The sequence below is a fragment of the Hyla sarda genome, chromosome 2 (assembly GCF_029499605.1).
Source record: "Hyla sarda isolate aHylSar1 chromosome 2, aHylSar1.hap1, whole genome shotgun sequence".
In the NCBI taxonomy this organism is placed as follows: Eukaryota; Metazoa; Chordata; class Amphibia; order Anura; family Hylidae; genus Hyla; species Hyla sarda.
The window spans coordinates 292816035-292837858 of NC_079190.1; the positions used below are offsets into that span (position 1 = coordinate 292816035).

The 21824-nt window shown below is 41.4% G+C and overlaps 1 protein-coding gene across 1 annotated transcript in view; it reads right to left on the reverse strand.

Annotated features, from left to right (window-relative positions):
- Positions 1 to 570: 570 nt before the first annotated feature.
- Positions 571 to 21824, reverse strand: part of NECTIN3 (nectin cell adhesion molecule 3) — a 163896-nt gene continuing 142642 nt past the window's right edge. Inside the window, exons 7-8 of the mRNA XM_056557494.1 lie at positions 13295 to 13349; positions 571 to 1671 (exon numbers count right to left, since the gene is read on the reverse strand). Of these exons, the coding sequence (XP_056413469.1) occupies positions 1525 to 1671; positions 13295 to 13349 (202 nt within the window). The 3' untranslated portion in view covers positions 571 to 1524. The remainder of the gene's footprint in view (positions 1672 to 13294; positions 13350 to 21824) is intronic.

Consider the following 21824-nt stretch of genomic DNA (forward strand, 5'->3'; position numbering starts at 1 on the left):
CTTCCTGACTGTTTTACTTGCGCAGGGAACAGAACAGAGACACCTAGTGGTCGTTTTTTCAATCACATTAAAAACATATAAAGGTTGAGAATTTTAACAGAAAGTAAATAACAAAGTGTCTTACAATTACATAAGGAACAATATATTAAAAGTTTTGTTTGGTGACAGGTACTCTTTAAAGGAGTAGTCCAGTGGTGACTCAGTGGTTAACAACTTATCCCCTATCTTAAGGATAGGGGATAAGTTGCAGATCGCGGGGGTTCCGACTGCTGGGGCCCCCCGCGATCTCCTGTACGGAGCCCTGACAGCCCGCGGGAAGGGGGCGTGTCGACCTCCGCACGAAGCGGCGGCCGACACGCCCCCTCAATACAACTCTATGGCAGAGCCGAAGCGCTGCCTTCGGCAATCTCCGGCTCTGCCATAGCGATGTATTGAGGGGGCGTGTCGGCGGCCGCTTCGTGCGGGGGTCGACACCCGCTATCAGGCCGGAGAGCCGGGGCCCTGTACAGAGAGATCGCAGGGGGCCCCAGCGGTCGGACCCCCCGCAATCTCAAACTTATCCCCTATCCTTAGGATAGGGGATACGTTTTTCACCACTGGACTACCCCTTTAAGGCCTTCATTAATTTCTTCAGTTGTACTTGTGATAAAATACATCAAATACCTGGACAGACTGGGACTGTGTTGACTTGGATATTTTATGGCAATTTAGAAATATGGCTAAGTAATGAGAACAAGTTAAAAAGTTAAGAAAATTGATCATTGCCTTGAACACAGTAGGAAAAGGATAAAAAAAAAAATGGTTCCTAGAGATACAGATGGAAACAGAGATCACATGTTCACACGGCTACGCTACCTGGACATAGCAGAAAGAGGAAGCTATAACTAGCTGCCACAAGATTTCTGAGTAGGCATGTGGTCAAAAACCCTACGACCCCTAGGAAATGCTGCCAGAAGCTGGTGTCTAGCTATGCATCACATTTTTTACAGGTCATAACATCAAAAGGGAGCTGCACTAAGTACTAAGAACACCTGGGGTGAAGGGGTTGTATCATTCTGAGATGGCAATAGTCATTAAAATAGCATTTTGTGTTGAATTCGGAGAAAGCACTATGTTAGTTGTGTTGAGCTATTTACATTGTTCATGGTTGTTATTTGCAGTGTTTGTTTTTAATTGTTTTTATTGTTCTTGGGTGATAAATTTGTAAATTTAGCAAATAAACCAAATTTCATGATAGGAGCTAACAATTTATCATATTTTTTTATTGCCTCTTTCCAATGTGGTAAAGTAAGTTAAACAAGAAAAAAAAACAACACCCGTAGGAACATTTATATTGAATTATTAATGAGAATTCAGTTATAAAACAGAAGTCAATATATAAGTTCCTTATGACTGTCTTCCAGTTTTGTACTTAGGTTTATACTATATGATAAATTCTTACAATTTGTAATCTAGATGGCTAAAAAAACTACCTACTAGGAAATTACTGTATAGCCTGAGACAGATCTAAGGAAAATGTATCACTCAGACATAATGTCTATGTGTAAAACAAGCTTGTCTTGATCTACGACCTTCACAGGGCTCATTCATATAATGGGCTTCACAGTGTGGCTGACATTTCACTATCTTCTGCACCATCCCTTCCCGATTGTCATGACTGTGGCTTTGCACCTAAAAGAAAACATATAAATATAATATCAGGGGAAATTAAATCATTTAACCCCTTAAGGCCCAAGCCCATATTGACCTTAAAGGAATGTGTCACCAAATATGATTATTTTTCTTATAGGTGAAATTAGTTTTTCACATTTTTTTTTAAATATTTTTGGAAATAATAAAAACAAAATATTCAAAATTAAATAATAACTTGTCATATCTCCCACTGTTGACCAGCAGAGGGAGTTAACATGAGGAATATGGTCAAAGCAAGCAACTTGTCTAGCTGCTGCAAATTAGAAACCGCCCGTCTACCTTACTCCTCTGTCTATGTGCAAAAGGAGAGGGGGAGGGGGTTTTGTAGTTTTTTTCAATTCCACTGTTATCCTTTTGTTGGTGTCTGAAGATTGGTAAAGAACAGACTAGATGTCTCTTGATAGATCACTGCTCCTCAGGCACTTCAAGAAAATGGTGCTGACTCCACTTTCATTTCATGTACATGTGCAGTAAGCAGTCCATGCTTTTCTATGAGACACTCTCAATCTTAACTTTCTTATGCCCTGTGCCTGCCATAAAGCATCTGTGTAGGTGTTGTGAAGTGACACACCGCAAAGAGACTACAGTAATGGCAGCCCCCAGTACACACTTTATTAATAAATAACATTAAAACTGCAGTGTCCTAAAACTAAATACATAAAAGAATGCTTTATCTTGATAGAATAATTTTATTTAATAAAAAAAATAAGATAGTGACTCATTCCCTTTAGGGACCAGGACAATTTTATTTTTGCTTTTTTGTTTTTTCCTCCTCACCTTCTAAAATCCATAACTCTTTTATATTTCCATCCACAGACCCATATGAGGGCTTGTTTTTTGCGTGACCAATTTTAATTTGCAATGGCACCTCTCATTTTTCCATAAAATATACGGCGAACCCAAAAAGATATTTTTTCAGTGAGGAAATTTAAATGAAAACCCCCAATTTTGCACATTTTTGAAAGTTTTATATTCACACTGTACACTTTATGGTAAAAATTACCTTTTTTCTTTATTCTGTGGGCCAATACGATTAAAATGGTACCCATCTTTAAAAACGTTTCTATTATTGTACTGCTTTAAAAAAAATATCTGTGAGGACTGACCGGGGACAGGGAGAGTGAGCCCTAAACTGACCCTAAAACAGCTCTCCCTGACTTGCTAAACGGTGGATCGACAACTGGGTGCCGGTCCCTCCCTGAACAAAAGTGCAGGGGCCTAATTAAAATACATACTAATAAATAGTCGGTCACAAACCAGAAACATAACAGGAACATAGAACTCTATAACAGATTAAGTTCAGAGGACACAGATCAGTGAGCAGCACAGGAGACACTATGGATCAGCGGTCATGAACAGAGGACACTATAGATCAGCGGACAAGAACAGAGGACTCAGTGGTCGTGAACAGAGGACACTATAGATCCGTGGTCGTGAACAGAGGACACTATAGATCATAAGATCTGAATAGAACTAATAAACCTATAGCGTTCAAAACACCAGACAGGAAAAGGGATGAGTCTGAACATACTCCAGAAACAAAACAGAAATAAGCTGGATCTCCTAGAAAAACCTCCAGTAGACACAGGAATAACAATACCCTCTGAATTCCCATGGACAGGTAAACGAGATCTATCGCTAAACAGGAATATTCGCATTCCCAAAGCAAACCTCCAGTAGACACAAAGTCCCCATGGACAGATAATAGGGATGCCTAGATACACAGGATATATTTATAGGACACTGTTCACACTGAACACAAGACAGGAATAATAGCAATCCCTTCAGAATACATCCAGTAGACAAGAAGTCCCCATGTACAGGTAACAGGGATGCCAGATAGGACACTGTTCACACTGGACACACAAACTGGACACTCCACTCCACTAACGAAGTAGCCATTAATAATAAATCCAAATAGACTATTGGCCAGGGCACACTTCACAGTGTGGTCAGAAGCTGACCCAGTAGGAAAACTGAAATATAAAACACCTTCACATAAATGGATACAAGAGAAAACACAGTGTGAACAGACACATAGCAGAAAGGATATACAAATCCTAAAACCGACTAAACGAACACAACTTAAGATCCACTAAGAGCATGCCACCTAACAGAAAATATAAAGTGCATGCTAAAAACAGAGATAGTAGATTTAAAAGCTCAAATAAGAAGAGTTTCACCCAAAACCTCCATTGCAGCATGGCAGTAGCAAGATGTAATGAAGATAAATGAAGCCAATCACCAGCCCAGAGGCTAGACTGGACTGACAATAAATAGACACACCCTAGGAGCTGTTGGTTGAAAAAGCCAGAGGCATTAAAGGGGTTATCCAGGATAAAACTTTTTTTTATATATATCAACTGGCTTCATAAAGTTAAACAGATTTGTAGATTACTTCTATTAAAAAATCTTAATCCTTTCAGTACTTATGAGCTTCTGAAGTTAAGGTTGTTATTTTCTGTCTAAGTGCTCTCTGATGACACATGTCTCGGGAACCGCCCAGTTTAGAAGCAAATCCCCATAGCAAACCTCTTCTAAACTGGACGGTTCCCGAGACACATGTCATCAGAGAGCACTTAGACAGAAAATAACAACCTTAACTTCAGAAGCTCATAAGTACTGAAAGGATTAAGATTTTTCAATATAAGTAATTTACAAATCTGTTTAACTTTCTGGAGCCAGTTGATATATATATATATATAAAAGTTTTTTCCTGAATAACCCCTTTAAAGGGGTATTCCAGGTAAAAAAACTTTTTTTTTTTTTTTTATATCAACTGGCTCCAGAAAGTTAAACAGATTTGTAAATTACTTCTATTAAAATCTTAATCCTTTCAATAATTATCAGCTGCTGAAGTTGAGTTGTTGTTTTTTGTCTGGCAACAGTGCTCTCTGCTGACATCTTTGCTTGTCTCGGGAACTGCACACAGTAGAAGAGGTTTGCTATGGGGATTTGCTTCTAAACTGGGCGGTTCCCGAGACACGTGTTATCAGAGAGCACTTAGACAGAAAAGAACAGCTCAACTTCAGCAGCTCATAAGTACTGAAAGGATTAAGATTTTTTTATAGAAGTAATTTACAAATCTGTTTAACTTCCTGGAGCCAGATTATATATAAAAAAAGTTTTTTCCTGGATAACCCCTTTAACCTGTTAAGGACTCATGATGTACCGGTACGTCATGAGTCCGCTCCCGTTTTATAACGCGGGGCCACGGCATCAGGACATAAATTTACGTCCATGGTTAATGAGCATATTCAAACTCTCATTGGGTCATATCTCGTCTAAGTATAATAAATGAAGAACATAGGGTTATGTAGACCAGTGGTCCCCCAACCTGGTCCCCAAGACCCACCAACATTTTTTTTTGGCAGTTACTCCACTGGAATAGAACAGCATTTATTTATTTTTTTTTTTAATCCTGGACTGTTGGTGAGACTTGAGGATCAGGTTTGGGACATTTGATGTAGACAACAAAAACATTGCAGGATTTTTACCTGGTACAGAAACAATTTAAAGGCATATTCGTCCAGGTGCCATATGAACCTTAACCCGTAAATGTATGTCATGGTGCCTTGGAACTTAACAGACCAAAACCTACCTTAACCTCCTGAGCGGCAATCCAACTATGAAGCAAGTGCAGAAGCTGTGCTCACTTCATAGACTGTAAGTGATGGCTGCTATCAGCCAATAATGGACAATGGCCATCCTGGTTTTATGCGTCATTAACCCCTTTAGTGCCATAATTAAGAATGAGCACGGCACTTAAAGGACTTTTTTTGATAAATGTTATAAAATCTTTTCTAAAATATGATACGACCAAAAATCTGCTTTTCTGGCATATTTTTTATGTTTACACTGTTTACTGTGCGGGATCATACACATTGTATTGTAATAGTTTGGACAATTCTGCATGTACCAAAATCAAATAAGTTTTGGAACATTTATATGCAATCATTAGAATGCATTCACTGTACAGTGTGACGCCTGCAGCACAGCATTGTACAGTGTAATGCGCTCCACTGGCTCTGCTAAGCTGTATTATTGGAGATTTGATCCAGCAGTCCAGAACCAGGTAAGTGGACAATCTGCTACCATTTCAGCCTTTTGGACACCCTTGATCATGCAGGGGTGAGATAAGCACCACTGAGCTACCTGCATATATCATTTATCCCTTTGTGATGCCATGGGTTAAAATATAAATAAGCACCTACCCTAATAAACAGTAAAATACCCCCTCTATTCCGGTTTTTCGGGAAAAAACAACACATATCTGGTATTGCCGCATACAGAAATTTCCACACAATGTGTATGATTCCGTATGGTAAATGGCGTAAGAAAATGGAACAAAAAAAACAAAATCCAAAATTTTCATCACATCCCAGAAAAAAAAATTGAAGAAAAAAAGTGATCAAAAAGTGATATTGTAACGGTGCTGGATGTGGATCCTCTACCTATGTGGCTGATGACTCGGACCGTATCGGGGAGCTGAGTCTAAGGTGCCGCTTGTTTTCACCAGAGCCCACCACAAGGCAGGATGGACTTGCTGCGGCAGGCGACACACAGGTCGCAACCCCTGACACGGCTCGACCACACAGGTAACTGGGCAAGGTGAGGTACCGAGGGAAGAGGCAGTAGCATAGTCAATGTAGCAGAAGCAAAGGTTCGTAGTCAAAAAACGTAGCAGGAAGGTCTGGATACACGGGTATGGCAAAATGCAATAGGCACTGAAGATCCGGAAGGGAAGTGTGGGAGGTGCAAACAACTTATAATGTGGTGTCAGGTGTATTCACTAATTATGGGCGTACTGGCCCTTTAAATTTCAGAGCTCCAGTGCGCGAGTGCCCTAAGGGGATGGAGACGTGTGCGTCGTAGCTGAGAGTGAGAGACGGGGCAGGATTCGCATGCGGGCGCGTCCCGCGATGCAAATCTCGGCCCTGCCGGCGGTCAGGGACACTGCGCTCACGGCCGGTGCTTGCGGCCAGAGCGTAGTGTGTAACAGATATATGAGGTGGTAGCGATAAAACTACAAATCATGGCACAAAAATGCTTCATATACAGAAAAATAAAAAAGTTGCAAAATTGGGGTTGTCTTTTCAATTACCCCCCCCCAAACCTCCTCAATAATATTTTTTTTGTTGAGCTATACATTTTAAGGTAAAATTGGATGTGCAAAAAACAAACCCAAATATGGGTCTGTGAATGGAAAAATAAGAGTTATGTATCTTAAGAGGCAATGAGTAAAAAACGAAGATACAAAAATTTTATTTCACTCTGTCCTCATGGCCAAAGTGGACTGTGTTCTTATTACAGATCCAACTGAGTTGTTTTTAACATAAAGACAAGATAGACCAAGACAACATGGCGTGCAGGTACACAGTGCACAGTGTTACATAATAAGAAGCCCCCAGTTGGCTTCAGTTGAGTAAGGTTTAATTAAATCTTTCAGGCCAATGTGAGAATTTTTTTTTAGCATCCTGAATGAATGAATGAATGTCCTCCCATTTACTTAATAAGGGGCAATTGTCCTTCCTTCTAAGGACTGATAAAAGTTCTAGCGGCCAGAACCCCACCCATCCAACTGGTTATCCTCTAGCCTAAACAGCATCCTTGGTGTGTGTTGATTTTTTCTTTTTTTGCAGATTTTATTGAAAGTTTTTTAACAAATCAAAAACAAACCAGCAAAACAGTTACAACACCTGCTTAGAACAGTGTTAGCAAGCTGATGTTTGCAGCTCATAGTTCCCTATGGGTAAAAAAAAAAAAAGTGTGAAAAAAATGTAAATAAAAAATAAATAATGAATGGTATGTTTAAACTGGGTAATTGGAGAGGAATCTCCACTCGTGGAATTCTGCAAGCTGAGATTAAATCTGGCGGCCGCCGCCAAAATACGGTAGGACCACACAGCCCTGTGCCATACCATTGACGGTAATGCAGTGCTCACGGAATTTTGTGCAAAGATTAAACAGGTTCTTTGTGCTGATCAATTTTAGTGGCGGATTTCTGACGTGCAATTCAGTTCATTCCTCAGTGTGAACATACCATTAAAGTTTGAATCACCCCCATTTTTCATTTTAAAATAATATTATGTAAGCATAAAGAAACAAACATGTGGTATTGTCACATGCAGAAATGTGTTAACAATTTAAACATAAATGAAACCACATGGTGAAATATTTAAATATATTTATAGCTATAATATACCATTCCTGCTTGTACACCAGGAGCAAATATGATCAACATTGCTGTCATGACATATCAACTTCCTACCCCTATGAAACAAAATTCTCTATACACAGAAAAATATTTCCGGTGATATCACTACATAATGCCTAAATACTGCCACACCAGGACCGTTATCATTACCACTACAGACTTTACAGAGATTACAGTGCAGTTACATCCAGTGACTCCTGATACTGCTGGGAAAAGTAAAAGTAGGGCTGAGAGTAGGGCAGGAGCATCCTCACTTGATTGCATGACCTCCCTGCGAGGCAGCTCTAGCAGGAGCTGCTTCAGAATTTTCCCTTACTATGGCAGTGACATCAGTGAACAAGCCCCCCTCCTTTAAAATAATTAGGCAACCCTCCACTGAGCCTGGGCTCACTAGCAAGCAAAGCCCACACCATACAAAAAGCTCATTTTAGACATGTTAAGATAAAGACAGTAGTGTTCCAATATATAGTAATACCCCCCCCCCTCCCAGAGCACCCTAGTAAGTGCTACGCCACTGAGAGGGCATAAGTAGTCACCATTTTTTTCTTTCACAAGTACAGGTATTTGCCACAGTCACCATGAGGTGCCCTACAAAGCCTCCAGGAAGCGTTTGCCTCCAAAGGTCTCTGTAATGTGTTGACCTCTGGCACCCAGCTAATCTAATAGGGAAACTAGTACGCAAAACCCCAAGGAGACAGATTTTTTCACCTAGTGTATTTGGTACAGTATCTGACCTGGACTGGGACTGAGAATGAGTTTACATGCTCATTATCATCCTCAGAAAGTAATAAATAATTTACAAATGCTAAGAGTAAGGCTGGCCATGTACAACCTAGTAAACGTTTCCCTTGGAGATGGGCTTTTCAGCACCATCTGAGGTGGAAGAATTTGCCCAGTAGGCCCTTAGGTTGTCCTTGAAGAGGACAACATGGTGGTGAGAAGTTTTATAGGCATCCAAAAGATTCAAGTGTTCATAGCCCTTGACAAAAATGCTGCCCTCATATGCCTCAGGGGTCCTCGGCCCATAAAGACTCTTAAAAACATTTAATTTAAGATAGCCGATGCAGTAGGGCCACTACTACTTATGCTAATATCATATGATCAAAGACTTCTAATATATTTGGACAACTTCTTAGTTAAATGACTTCTTAGTGTTCCACTTAGAAGTAGAAGAGCTAATCTCTCAGAGTTAAAATTTTGACACTCCTCCAAGACATCAAATTTTCTTTTAAACCTAGAAAGATCGGTCCTTTCACCCACACAGACTCTTGTTTACCTGGGCAATACTTCAAAAACCATAAATCTAACATTTGGTGTTCTAGAACATAAATGGTAAAAACGAAAAGACCATTCTTTAGAGGTGTTCCAATCTAACTTTCAAGAACTGGCCAGCCTAATAGGCAAAATATTAGCCATGTGACCAGGTTTCAAAATGGCCCCATCAAAATGTTTCCAGGTCCATGTCAAATAAAACATCAATCCTTTGATCTAACAATAATATTGCATGCCTCTCTGTCGGGTTGAGGAGGGTTTTCAACGATGGGAAGATTGTGGAGGAAATGGCAAACCTCCACATCAATCTACTAAAACTCCAAGCAACCCATCTGTGTCTGCAGTATCTTGTTATTCCATCTCAACTCCCCCAAACTGTCCTTCAATTGGACAACAAAACTGTAATAGCATATATAAAAAAAAAAAATAGGGGGGGGGGGTGAGATCCCCCATGTAGGTATATTACTCATTGGTAGCCCCCCTCTTCAAGAGGTCAAAGAAAAAGGGGGGAAAAAACCCCATCCATACTCACTTTCCTCAGGCTCTTGCTCCCAGCTTACCCACTGCAGTCTACCGGCATCTCCTCTTTTTGCCTTACTCTTCAGTCACATGGTGAGGTAACTCATCTGCCAGAGTGCAGCGGAAGATATGCTTAGTGTCTTTTGACCACAGACAATGCTGCTTTCTGCTACAAGACTGACTGTCAGAATGAGTAGCCAATGGCTCTTTGCTCTATCAAAGCTGAGCACTGCATTTCATTTGCCCTGTTCGATGTGTGGTGATGCAGGCCCTGCCTCCAAGCTGACCCATTGCCTGCTGGGGTAGGAGTGAAACTAGTCAGCTAGATAACCAGGACAGGTGTATGACTGCATACTTTAATGTATGGGAAGCTGACTCCACCTGAGAACTATGGGCAAAGTATATCAGCATAACGCTTTTGTTATCATCAGACAAAACCAATCTGGTCATCAATATTGTACCTGGCTAAAACTTGAGCCAATCGTAGGGCAATCAATGTAAAAGCACATTAATGTCACCATTTGTTGGTGAAATACACCTATAACCGGAACAAAGGAATGTTATTTAAAATTGTGTTAAAAACTGTAGTCTTAAAATATTACTGTTATGAAATATAACTTTTATGGACAGATATATGGACGGAAGGTTGACCTATAGAAGAACTATATGGACAGAAGGTTGATCCAGGGATCTATTCTGAAGCCATATTTGGAGTCGGGAATGAATTTTTACCTTGAGTATGAGGATTTTTTTTTTTCATTTCTTAGGATCAACTCAGTAGGGACTTATTAGGGTTATAGGTTGAACTTGATGGACTCTGGTATTTTTTCGACCTTATGAACTATGTTATTTTTGACATGTAATGCAGACAAGTAAAAAGTTTTGATTGGTTGAGGTCTCAGTGCTGAGACTCATATAAAACACTAGATATAGCCAGGTGAAGAGTGTACTTTACCAAGCCATGTCTATTGATAGGAGGGGGTCTCAGCAATGCTTCACATGTAAAACATTTTTCATGACAATAATACTTTAAGGCCCCTTTATTAAGGTACTTGATTATTATGTGGTAAAGAAGAAAAAAGAGACCGAAAAATGGCGCCTCGTGTAATACCCTCAGCAGGATTGGATATAGTTGGGCAGTGTAGACCAGCAACTTTGTTAGATGGCCGCTCACCTCACTTATGAAGTATAAATGCTTATCACCCCAGAAATACAGTGGGGTATCAAGGTGTTGCTGCTGTGCTGGATGGTCACAGGAACAGGGACAACTCATCCTGTGTGAATATGCAGAGTAGGGGTAGGGAAGCAAGACCTTTTTCTTCCAGAAGCTGCTGACTCTTTACATCATGTAGGAGAAGACCATAGAAACATACTGTAGAATGTGTCAGCAGATAAGAACCATTTGGCCCATCTAGTCTGCCCAATAATCTGAATCCTATCAATAGTCCCTGGCCCTATCTTATATGAAGGATAGCCTTATGCTTATCCAATGCATGCTTAGAGGACAACTGTAGTGGTAAACATTTATATATGCACGTGCCCGGGCCTCTAAAATAAACAAAGTAAACTTTTTCATACCTTCCTACGAGCCCCCGTTGGTCCGGCACAGGCCTCACGGTCTGGCAGTGCTGACGTCATTCCACTTCCTGGGGACGCCGCAGAGCCGTTGGCGTATCGTTGACTGCCCCGGTCGGTGATAGGCTGAGCCCACTGTCATGTAAGAAGCCGGCCAGAGCTCCTTACATGACAGTGGGCTCAGCCTATCACAGGCCGGGGCGGGACATCGCCACGGCCGGTGATACGCCGACGGCTCTGCGGCGTCCCCGTCCCAGGAAGTGGAATGACGTCAGCACTGCCGGACCATGAGGCCTGTGCCGGACGAACGGGGGCTCGTAGGAAGGTATGTATGAATTTATTTTGTTTATTTTAGAGGCCTGGGCATCGGCATATATAAATGTTTACCACTGCAGTTGTCCTTTAAACTTCACTGTATTTGTAGTGACCACTTCTACAGGAAGGCTATTTCATGCATCCACTACTCTCTCAGTAAAGTAATACTTCCTAATATTACTGCATAAACCTTTGCCCATCTAATTTTAAACAATGTCCTCTTGTTGTAGTTTTTCTTCTTTTAAATATGCTCTCCTCCTTTACCGTGTTGATTTCCTTTATGTATTTAAAAGTTTCTATCTTATCCCCTCTGTCTCTTCTTTCTTCCAAGCTATACATGTTAAGGTCCTTTAGCCTTTCCTGGTAAGTTTTATCCTGCAATCCATGTACTAGTTTAGTAGCTCTTCTCTGAACTCTCCCTAGAGTATCTATATCCTTATGGAATCCAAAAACGGTAGGGAACCGGCACTGTAACGATGGACTTCAAGTCCCAGGTGGGTGCTCAGCTTCAACAGGTTCAAACTCAAAACCTTCCAACGTAAAATCCAAAGAAGGAAGCGGCACTCCAAATTGCAAAAGCAGTGTGTTTATTCACCCATCAAGTCAATGCGACGTTTCAGCCTCACAATAAGGCCTTTCTCAAGCTTTGAGAAAGGCCTCATTGTGAGGCTGAAACGTCGCATTGACTTGATGGGTGAATAAACACACTGCTTTTTGCAATTTGGAGTGCCGCTTCCTTCTTTGGATTTTATATCCTTATGGAGATATGGTCTGCAGTACTGTGCACAATACTCCAGTGTTCTGTACAGCGGCATGAGCACTTCTCTCTTTCTACTACTTATACCTCTCCCTATATATCCAAGCATTCTGCTAGCGTTTCCTGCTGCTCTATTACATTGTCTTCCTACCTTTAAATCATCTGAAATAATTACTCCTAAATCCCTCCACTCAGATACTGAGGTCAGGACTGCGTCAAATATTCTATATTCTGACTGAGGATTTTTACGCCCCAGGTGCATTATCTTGCAATTATCCACATTAAATTTCAGTTGTCAGAGTTCTGACCATTCTTCTAGTTTGCCTAAATCCTTTTCTGTTTGGCGGATCCCTCCAGGAACATCAACCATGTTACATATCTTTGTGTCATCAGCAAAAAGACACACCTTACCATCGAGACCTTTTGCAATATCACTAATGAAAATATTAAACAATATTGGTCCCAGTACAGATCCCTGAGGTATCCCACTGGTAACAAGACCTTGCTCTGAATGTACTCCATTGACTACAACCCTCTGTTGATAATTCTTCTATATGGGACAGTGTCAAAAGCCTTGCTAAAATCTAGATATGAGAGGTTTACTGCCCCTCCGCCATCTATTATTTTAGTCACCCAGTCAAAAAAAATCAATAAGATTTGACATGATCTCCCTGAAGTAAACCCATGTTGTTTTTCATCTTGCAATCCATGGGATTTTAGCTGTTCCACAATCCTATCCTTTAGTAGGGTTTCCATTAATTTCCCCATAGGCTTCTTTAAAAGTCTATAGCAGGACTATTATAAGACTTACACTCAGTGCAATCTTAACTATTTATCACCGTTCGCTTTGATCAGTAATGCTGTGATAACATGAAGAAACATTTCTTGGAGGCTGTAAAAAAAGAAGAGATTAAAGTAACAGACTGGCCACACACTTTATAGCCTACCTCATAAGGATCTTCATACACATGGCAGGTTCTTTTTGTAGGTGGCAGTTTCACTCTAATGGAAAAAATAAAAATAAGGACAACATTTATAAGTAGTCAAATAACAGTTACTGCATCTCATTTTACAGAGTAAAAGTATGACTATGAATTCTGGGTGAGGTTACATCTACATGGCAAAAACATCCATGTGGCAAAAAGACACACACAGGCAAGAGTATCTTTGTATTATGGCACCTGCAGGACAACCCCTTTCCCATCCAAACCATGTAAATCAACAGGTTAATAGCATGACCCTGTGTCAGTAGCCTATTTATTTATGGTTTGGATTACATAGTGTGCAGTGTCAAGCCTTTTCCAAAGCAAGGGAAGTGAATTTGTCAGTTGAGTGCACGTCAATTGAAATCATTTATCAGCCCCGCCATAATTCCGCAACAGAGATAAAAACAAACAAGTAGGAGTCCACAATAAATTTCCCAGTACCACATAAAATCATACAACCCTCTACCACTTATTGTTGGTCTAAATTGCCAGATTTGACGTACAAGAAGTCCTCTCCTATTCCACCCACAAAAGGCACTCCAGCATCACACTTTCTCATTTGCTATGTACAATGTTACATTGGGTCTCATTTAGCGTTTTAATTCCGCGTCTTAAACCAATATGAATCAATTTCTGTTGAAATATCTGATGCACTACATTACATCTATGTCTGCTTTCACACTACAAATATACTTCCGTTATGAACGCCCGTTATGAAATCGCAGTTATACGGCCGGTACAAAATCACTAACGGTCATTAGAAAATCTCATTATAGTCAATGGGATTTTTTTAATAGCTGTTTTAACCCGTTATCGCCAGTTATTAATAACGGCCGTTATTTTGTGACGGGCGATAGTAACGGGAGAATTAGTGCATGCGCTATTTCTCCCGTTCATTCACCCGTCACACAATAACAGCCATTATGAGTAACGGATGATAACGGGTTAAAACGGCTATTAGAAAAATCCCATAGACTATAATGAGATTTTCTATCGACCGTTAGTTATTTTGTACCGGCCGTATAACTGCCGATTTCCTAACGGGAAACGGGTTCATAACGGAAGTATTTTTATAGTGTGAAAGCAGCCTTAAAGGTATTATTCATAAGGTGATTTTAGTACTTACCTGACAGAACTAGGCATTTCCTGTTGCATTTTGTTCTCTAAACTACACATCCCACAGTTCCATGCTTGTAAGTATGAGATCACTTTCCTTCCTCCCACACATCAGCCACACCACCCATTGAAACACAATATTTTCTAACCAGGGGCCTACAGCTGTTGCGAAATTGAAGCAGGACATGCTCCCTCTGATCACCTGACTAGTGATGTCAGGTCTCGACGCACTGCAACCTGGGAAATCCCCAGTCATTTTGTATGCTGTTAAAATAAATATTGGGGGGGAATAATCACATAAGAATTTTTAGAAAACTGTCACACATAGGTACAGACACTATATTATGAACTACATTAACTTTTCAGCCCCTGTAGCATAGTCAAATAAAAAAATAAAAATCCTGGAATACCCCTTTAAAGACTCCAAATATGTTTCTGATTTAGGTCATATAGCACAGAAGTTGATGAACATATTGTTTTCTGATTGTTCTACGGCAGCGTGATAACAAATAGGGTTAAAGCCCTAGGTGCAATAAAGCAGGAACAGGTTAAGCTCTTAAAGTGTAGCTCCCACCAAGTACTATATAATCTAATATGTCCCTACCTAGTAGTAATCTAGCCCTAACCCCCTACCTGGCTTCAAAACATTTTTTAATCGCTTTAATAGAGCAGATTTAGTGCTTCTAAATCTGCTCTATAAAGCAGGGCAGAAAGCAGCGCTTCCCAGCAGGCACAACGTCACTGATGCCTTGCTGGGCGCTTGCTTCCGCCCTCACATCATCTATGCATGAGTGTTCTTTATCTAATAGGGTGCCTAATAGGGCCAGTGGAGCTGGCCAATGCGCGCAGCCCCAGCTATCAGCAAGCTCGCTCTGTTTGATTGACAGGCGGGAGCGAGCACCGCAGTGACTGAATTTCGACTCATTGCCAGGCTTAAATGAGTCAAAATTCTGTAGTGACGTCACTGCCGAATGCATTCGGCCACTAGGAGGGCAACCCCAAGTAGCCGAATTTAAAAGTGATTTTAAACTGGTTTAAAATCACTTTTTTTTTATTAAAGTATATTAGAGATATGTTGTAGTACTTAAGTACTACAACATATCAATTTTTTTATTTCATGACAGTGCCCATTTAAGTTTTAACCCTATAAAGCTGATCATTAGACAAGGACCCAGTGTATTTTCTTTTTTCTCTTCTAAGGTGCTATCTGAGACAGGTTCTCCTGACCTAGTTCAGAGTCTTAAGTGTAACAATTAAGAAAAGGAGAAATAGTCAATGTGCTGTTGTGCTGATGGCAGGCGAAGATTTCTCTGTTTCTCCTGAACTTGCTTGCCAGTGGTCCTTTTGTGTAAGAAGCCTCCTTATCTCCTGACACACAGGCTGGTTGGGAGGCCACTCATTTTGGTCTGGCTCTGTAAGGGTATGTTCACACTGCGGATACTTCAACGGTAGGGACGCAGGGCACTGTGCCGTCACCGTTGACGGCTATGCATTGCTCACGGAATTCTGCGCAAAGAATGAACCTGTTCTTTCTTTGCGCGGAGCCATTTCGCGGAAGACCCATTCACGCTGATGGTAATGTTCACTGTGCGGAATTCCACTCGCAGAATTCCGCAGTGTGGACATACCCTAAGGGTAAGAGACTGCTGGCTCGGGCCACAGGTGTTTTATAGCCCTTTGGTATGGCGTTGGTTGAGCTGGCTACCGGCTGTATGCAGGGAGTGATCACTGTTCATCCGCCTGAAGGTGTAAAAGCTGAGTGGTCTCTGTCCCTTGGCTTGAAGATCTACCAAGACGGCATTCTGTTTAAAAGCGTTATCCCGCAAAGCAAAGTTGGTAAGATCAGATGTGCAGTATATACATATATATATATATATATATATAAATAGAAAGGCGCAGCACTCCTCCAATAAAGTGCAAAAAAGTGGATTTATTGGCTCACATAGCAGCAGCAACGTTTCAAGCTTGAAAATGGTCCTATGGTAGGACAGAAATGTTGCTGTTGCTATGTGAGCCAATAAATCCACTTTTTTGCACTTTATAGTGCTGCGCCTTTCTGTTTTTATATTGCATGGACTTTGATTGGGTCTGGAGCGCTTGCACCGACTGTGGATTTGGAGTGCTGCATAGCATATCATTACACCACCTTCACCGGTATCATTTCTTAAAATCAGCTTTCGAAACTGATTAGGATTTTATGCCAAGCCAGAATTCTCCCCAGAAGGGAAGAGGGCCCATCTGCAGATAGCGCTGTTTCATGTAGATTGCCCCACGTCAGTACAGAGCAGGGTGTTCTGGCTTGGTTGGTGAGAGGCCTGTTATCCCCTTTTGCTAGTCTACAGGCCTCTCACCAACCAAGCCAGAACACCCTGCTCTGTACTGACGAGGGGCAATCTACACGAAACAGAGCTATCTGCAGATGGGTCCTCTACCCTTCTGGGCAGAATTCTGGCTTGGCATAAAATCCTAATCAGTTTCTGAGTCAGTTCTTCTTCCCATGGACTTCATGGATCTCACCACTTCCTGGTTTTCTCTCTGAACTGTCACCCTGCTGTTGCTAGGCAACAGAGCATACACTTCCCACAATCCCCCTTGCTGAACACACAGTGGAGACCAAATGCCAATACTTTCAATAATCTGCAGTTGAACTGCGCATGTATGATCGACATATGAATCATATCCGAGACCAGCAAGTTAATAAAACAATGCAGGGACATGGGGGATTCAGAAGTATATACTGTATCTCTCAAACAGTACGTTTTCAAAAATGCTTATACATTGGAAATATGTTTAATTTCACATAATGCATCGGTTTAGACCTATTTTTGATAACGGGTCAACCCCACATGCATGTTTGTCATGGTGGCATATGGTGGTAGAGAAGAGTGAGCCGAATCCAGTAAACTTGGATTCGACCCAAACTTGAGGATTTTTCTGGCTCGGCAAACTCCCGTGCTTTTACCGACTCGGCTCCCGCAAGTCTGTAAATAACTCGAAAAACTGTGAACGCATGTTTTTTTGGCGGTTGTAAGAAGCAGGGTGGGAAGGGGGAGGGGAGATGACATATGGAAAGCAGCAGATCACATGATAACCAAGGTCTATCATGTGATTGGCAGTTTTCATGTGTCAATCAGCACAAAGGCCAATAGGACACAGCCATGGACACCGTTAAAAGGCCAGTGACATCCCAACAGCTTTCACAGTGCTGAGAAGTTGTGCAGTAGCAAATACAGAGAGGGGGAGAGGCAGACATAGGGACAGTTAGTGGTTAGAAAGAGAAGATACAGATTAGAAAGAGAGACGAAATAGGGACAGTTAATGATTAGAAAGAGAGACCTCATGTGTTACAATAGCCAGTGAGGTGTAGGGATCTAAGCCACCCACCCACAAAACGTATTCAAATGGCACCTGTATATGCCTATCGGGCCTGTGAAGACAGTAGTGATTTGTGATTATAATAGTGTTCCTGAACCAGCTACAATAGCCAGTGAGGTGCAGTGATCTGTGCCACTCACAAAGCGTATTCAAGTGGCACCTATATACAGTGGGGAAAAAGTATTTAGTCAGCCACCAATTGTGCAAGTCCTCCCACTTAAAAAAAGATGAGAGAGGCCTGTAATTTTAATTATAGGAACACTTCAACTATGAGCAACAGAATGGGGGGGGGGGGGGGATTGGGGAAGAATACAGGAAATCACATTGTAGGATTTCTAATGAATTAATTGGTAAATTCCTCAGTAAAATAAGTATTTGGTCACCTACAAACAAACAAGATTTCTGGCTCTCACAGACCTGTAACTTCTTCTTTAAAATTCTCCTCTGTCCTCTACTCGTTACCTACATTAATAGCACCTGTTTGAACTTATTATCAGTATAAAAGACACCTGTCCACAGGAGGTAAAGAGAAGTTCAAGCAATTTGTTACTTATTTAAACACCGAAAACACAATGAACATGGCATTCACCTCAGTGTATAATGAGCAAGAACTCACATTTTTGGACGTGGAGGTCTCAATGAACGATCCAGAGAAGAGATTTTCAACAAGTCTAAGTCCTCTTACCCCCCTCCTCCAAGAAGATTAAATTTTGCCTTCACGCACAGTGAGATGTCCAATGTAATACACAAGGCTATGTTCAAACATTGGCACATCATTGAAGGTGATGCCCTCCTTAGATATGTTGCTGAAGGAAAGCCCCTGATTGCACATAAGCGTACAAAAATGCTTAAAAATTAACTAGTATGCAGCTCATTTTCATCAGGACAGACAACACCATCTACTTGGCTTAGAGACCTGCGTCCTAAAGGCAACCACAGGTGTGGTAGTTGCTCCTTCTGTGACCAACTCAAACAAGGGTGTAATTACCAACTAAGAGGGGACAGTGTATATGTCTTGTGTCTGGTCACATGTAGGACCAGATTCGTAGTGTACTGTTTACAGTGCCCCTGTGGACATTTCTACGTCAGATGCACCATCCGTCCCATGTTCGTACGCTTCAGGGAACATGTCAGACTCTCCAGGAGAGAAGAAGACGTACCAAGATTAGTGGAGCACCTCAAAATCGCACACGGGGGCAACCCCGCAGTACTGTCTTTTTTCGGTTTGGAAACCGTCACCAGCACTCCAAGGGGTCTCTCCAAACAGACCTACCTGCACCAAAGAGAAGCACATTGGATTTCTTGGCTAGGGGCCACCGGACCCCTGGGCTTTAATGAGCACAATGAATTCAGTGCCTTCATTTAACTATTGTATATTCCCCCTGTGCCTGCTCACCCCAGATCTCTCTCCCTGCTGTCTTTCCTTGTCTTTCCTTTTCTGTTCCCTGTATTTACTTACCTTTCGTTGTGTGATGGCCACCGGGCATAACTGCAGGATACCTGCATTGGCAGCGCTGGAGTACCCCGAACAGCAGCCGCCTGACAGCAACGTCATGTTGCCTGGCAACGACGCGTCAGCTAATCCCCGGCCACAGTAGCAGGTTATTTATCCAGCACCGTGAGCATCACCAAGTAGTCGTGACCAAGCGGAGAACCTGCGAAAAGGGACCATCTTTCCACGAGCTCGGCCGAGCTCCATCTCCTTCCTCTTCCTAACCTGTTCTCCTGTTTTCCATGTTAATCCTGGAATAAAGATACCCATTCTTTGGCATGAAACCGAGTGAGTGCGTAATATGTACTTTTTTTTTTTTTGCACAATAGCCAGTGAGGTGCAGTGATATGTGCCACCCACAAAGCATATTCAAGTGGCACCTATATACAGTGGGGGAAAAGTATTTAATCAGCCACTAATTGTGCAAGTCCTCCCATTTTAATTATAGGTACACTTCAACTATGAGCAACAGAATGGGGGGGGGGGGGGGGGGGGGAAAGACTACAGGAAATCACATTGTAGGATTTCTAATGAATTAATTGGTAAATTCCTCAGTAAAATAAGTATTTGGTTACCTACAAACAAGAAAGATTTCTGGCTCTCGCAGACATGTAACTTCTTCTTTAAGATTCTCCTCTGTCCTCCACTCTTTACCTGTATTAATAGCACCTGTTTAAACTTGTTATCAGTATTAAAGACACCTGTCCACAACCTCAAACAGTCACATTCCAAACTCCACTATGGTCAAGATCAAAGAGTTGTCGAAGGACACCAGAAACAAAATTGTAGACCTGCACCAAGCTGGGAAGACTGAATCTGCAATAGGCAAGCAGCTTGGTGTGAAGAAATAAACTGTGGGAGCAATTATTAGAAAATGGAAGACATACAAGACCACTGATAATCTCCATCGATATGGTTCTCCAAGCTAGATGATCACAAGAATGGTGAGCAAAAATCCCAGAACCACAAGGGGGGATTGGGGACCTAGGGAATGACTAGCAGAAAGCTGGGATAAAAGTAACAAAGGCTACCATCAGTAACACACTACGCTGCCAGGGACTCAAATCATGCAGTGTGAGACTTGTCCCCCTGCTTAAGCCAGTACGTATCCAGGCCAATCTGAAGTTTTCTAGAGAGCATTTGGAAGATCCAGAAGAGGATTGGGAGAATGTCATATGGTCAGATGAAACCAAAGTAGAACTTTTTTGGTAAAAACCCAACTCGTCATATTTGGAGGAGAAAGAATGCTAATTAGCATCCAAAGAACACCATACCTACTGTGAAGCATGGGGGTGGAAACATCATGCTTTGGGGCTGTTTTTCAGCAAAGGAACCAGGACGACTGATCCGTGTAAAGGAAATAATGAATGGGGCCATGTATCGTGAGATTTTGAGCAAAAACCTCCTTCCATCAGCAAGGGCATTGAAGATGAAACGTGGCTGGGTCTTTCAGCATGACAATGATCCCAAACACCACCCGAGCAATGAAGGAGTGGCTTCGTAAGAAGAATTTCAAGGTCCTGGAGTGGTCCTGCCAGTCTCCAGATTTCAACCCCATAGAAAACCTTTGGAGGGAGTTGAAAGTCTGTATTGACCAGCAACAGCCTCAAAACATCACTGCTCTAGAGGAGATCTGCATGGAGGAATGGGCCAAAATACCAGCAACAGTGTGTGAAAACCTTGTGAACACTTACAGAAAACATTTGACCTCTGTAATTGCCAACACAGGGTATATAACAAAGTATTGAGATGCACTTTTGTTATTGATCAAATACTTATTTTCCACCATAATTTGCAAATAAATTCTTTAAACAATGTGATTTTATGGATTTTTTTTCTCATTATGTCTCTCATAATTTAAGTATAACTATGATGAAAATTACAGGTCTTTCTCATCTTTTTAAGTGGTAGAACTTGCACAATTAATGGCTGACTAAATACTCCCCCCCCCCCCCCCCACTGTATTCCTATAGTGCCTGTGAAGACAGTAGTGAATATAATAGATTTTGGCAAACACCTTCAGTGCTCATCGTGCTGTCATTTCTGCCACCCAGTTACACGTATCTCGCTTGTAGTGTACCCCGCATTTCTTATTATTCCACAAACATCTTCAGTACTCATTGTGCTGTCATCTCTGGAACGAAAAGTGTGTTCCTTTGTCACATATCTGGCCTGTTAATACAGTTTTGTTGAATTTCATATTTTTTGGCTAACACACCTGAAATCGTTGTAGTTGTGTACACTCGACACACATTACATAAAAAACTTACAATGCACTGTTCAAAATTATTACGCATAGTACGTTTCAAAACACTTTATAGGTTGTAAAGAACTGAAAATTGGCATTTGTTGTGTTTGCTGTCTTTAACAACATTTTAACTTTTTAAACATTTTAAAAGGTCACGTTACATTTTAATATAGGACCTCTTATTTGATAGCAGCTCTGAGTGTTTGGACAGTTTCTGCTTGAATTTGTTTGCAAGATGTCAGAATAGCCTCTCAGAGTGG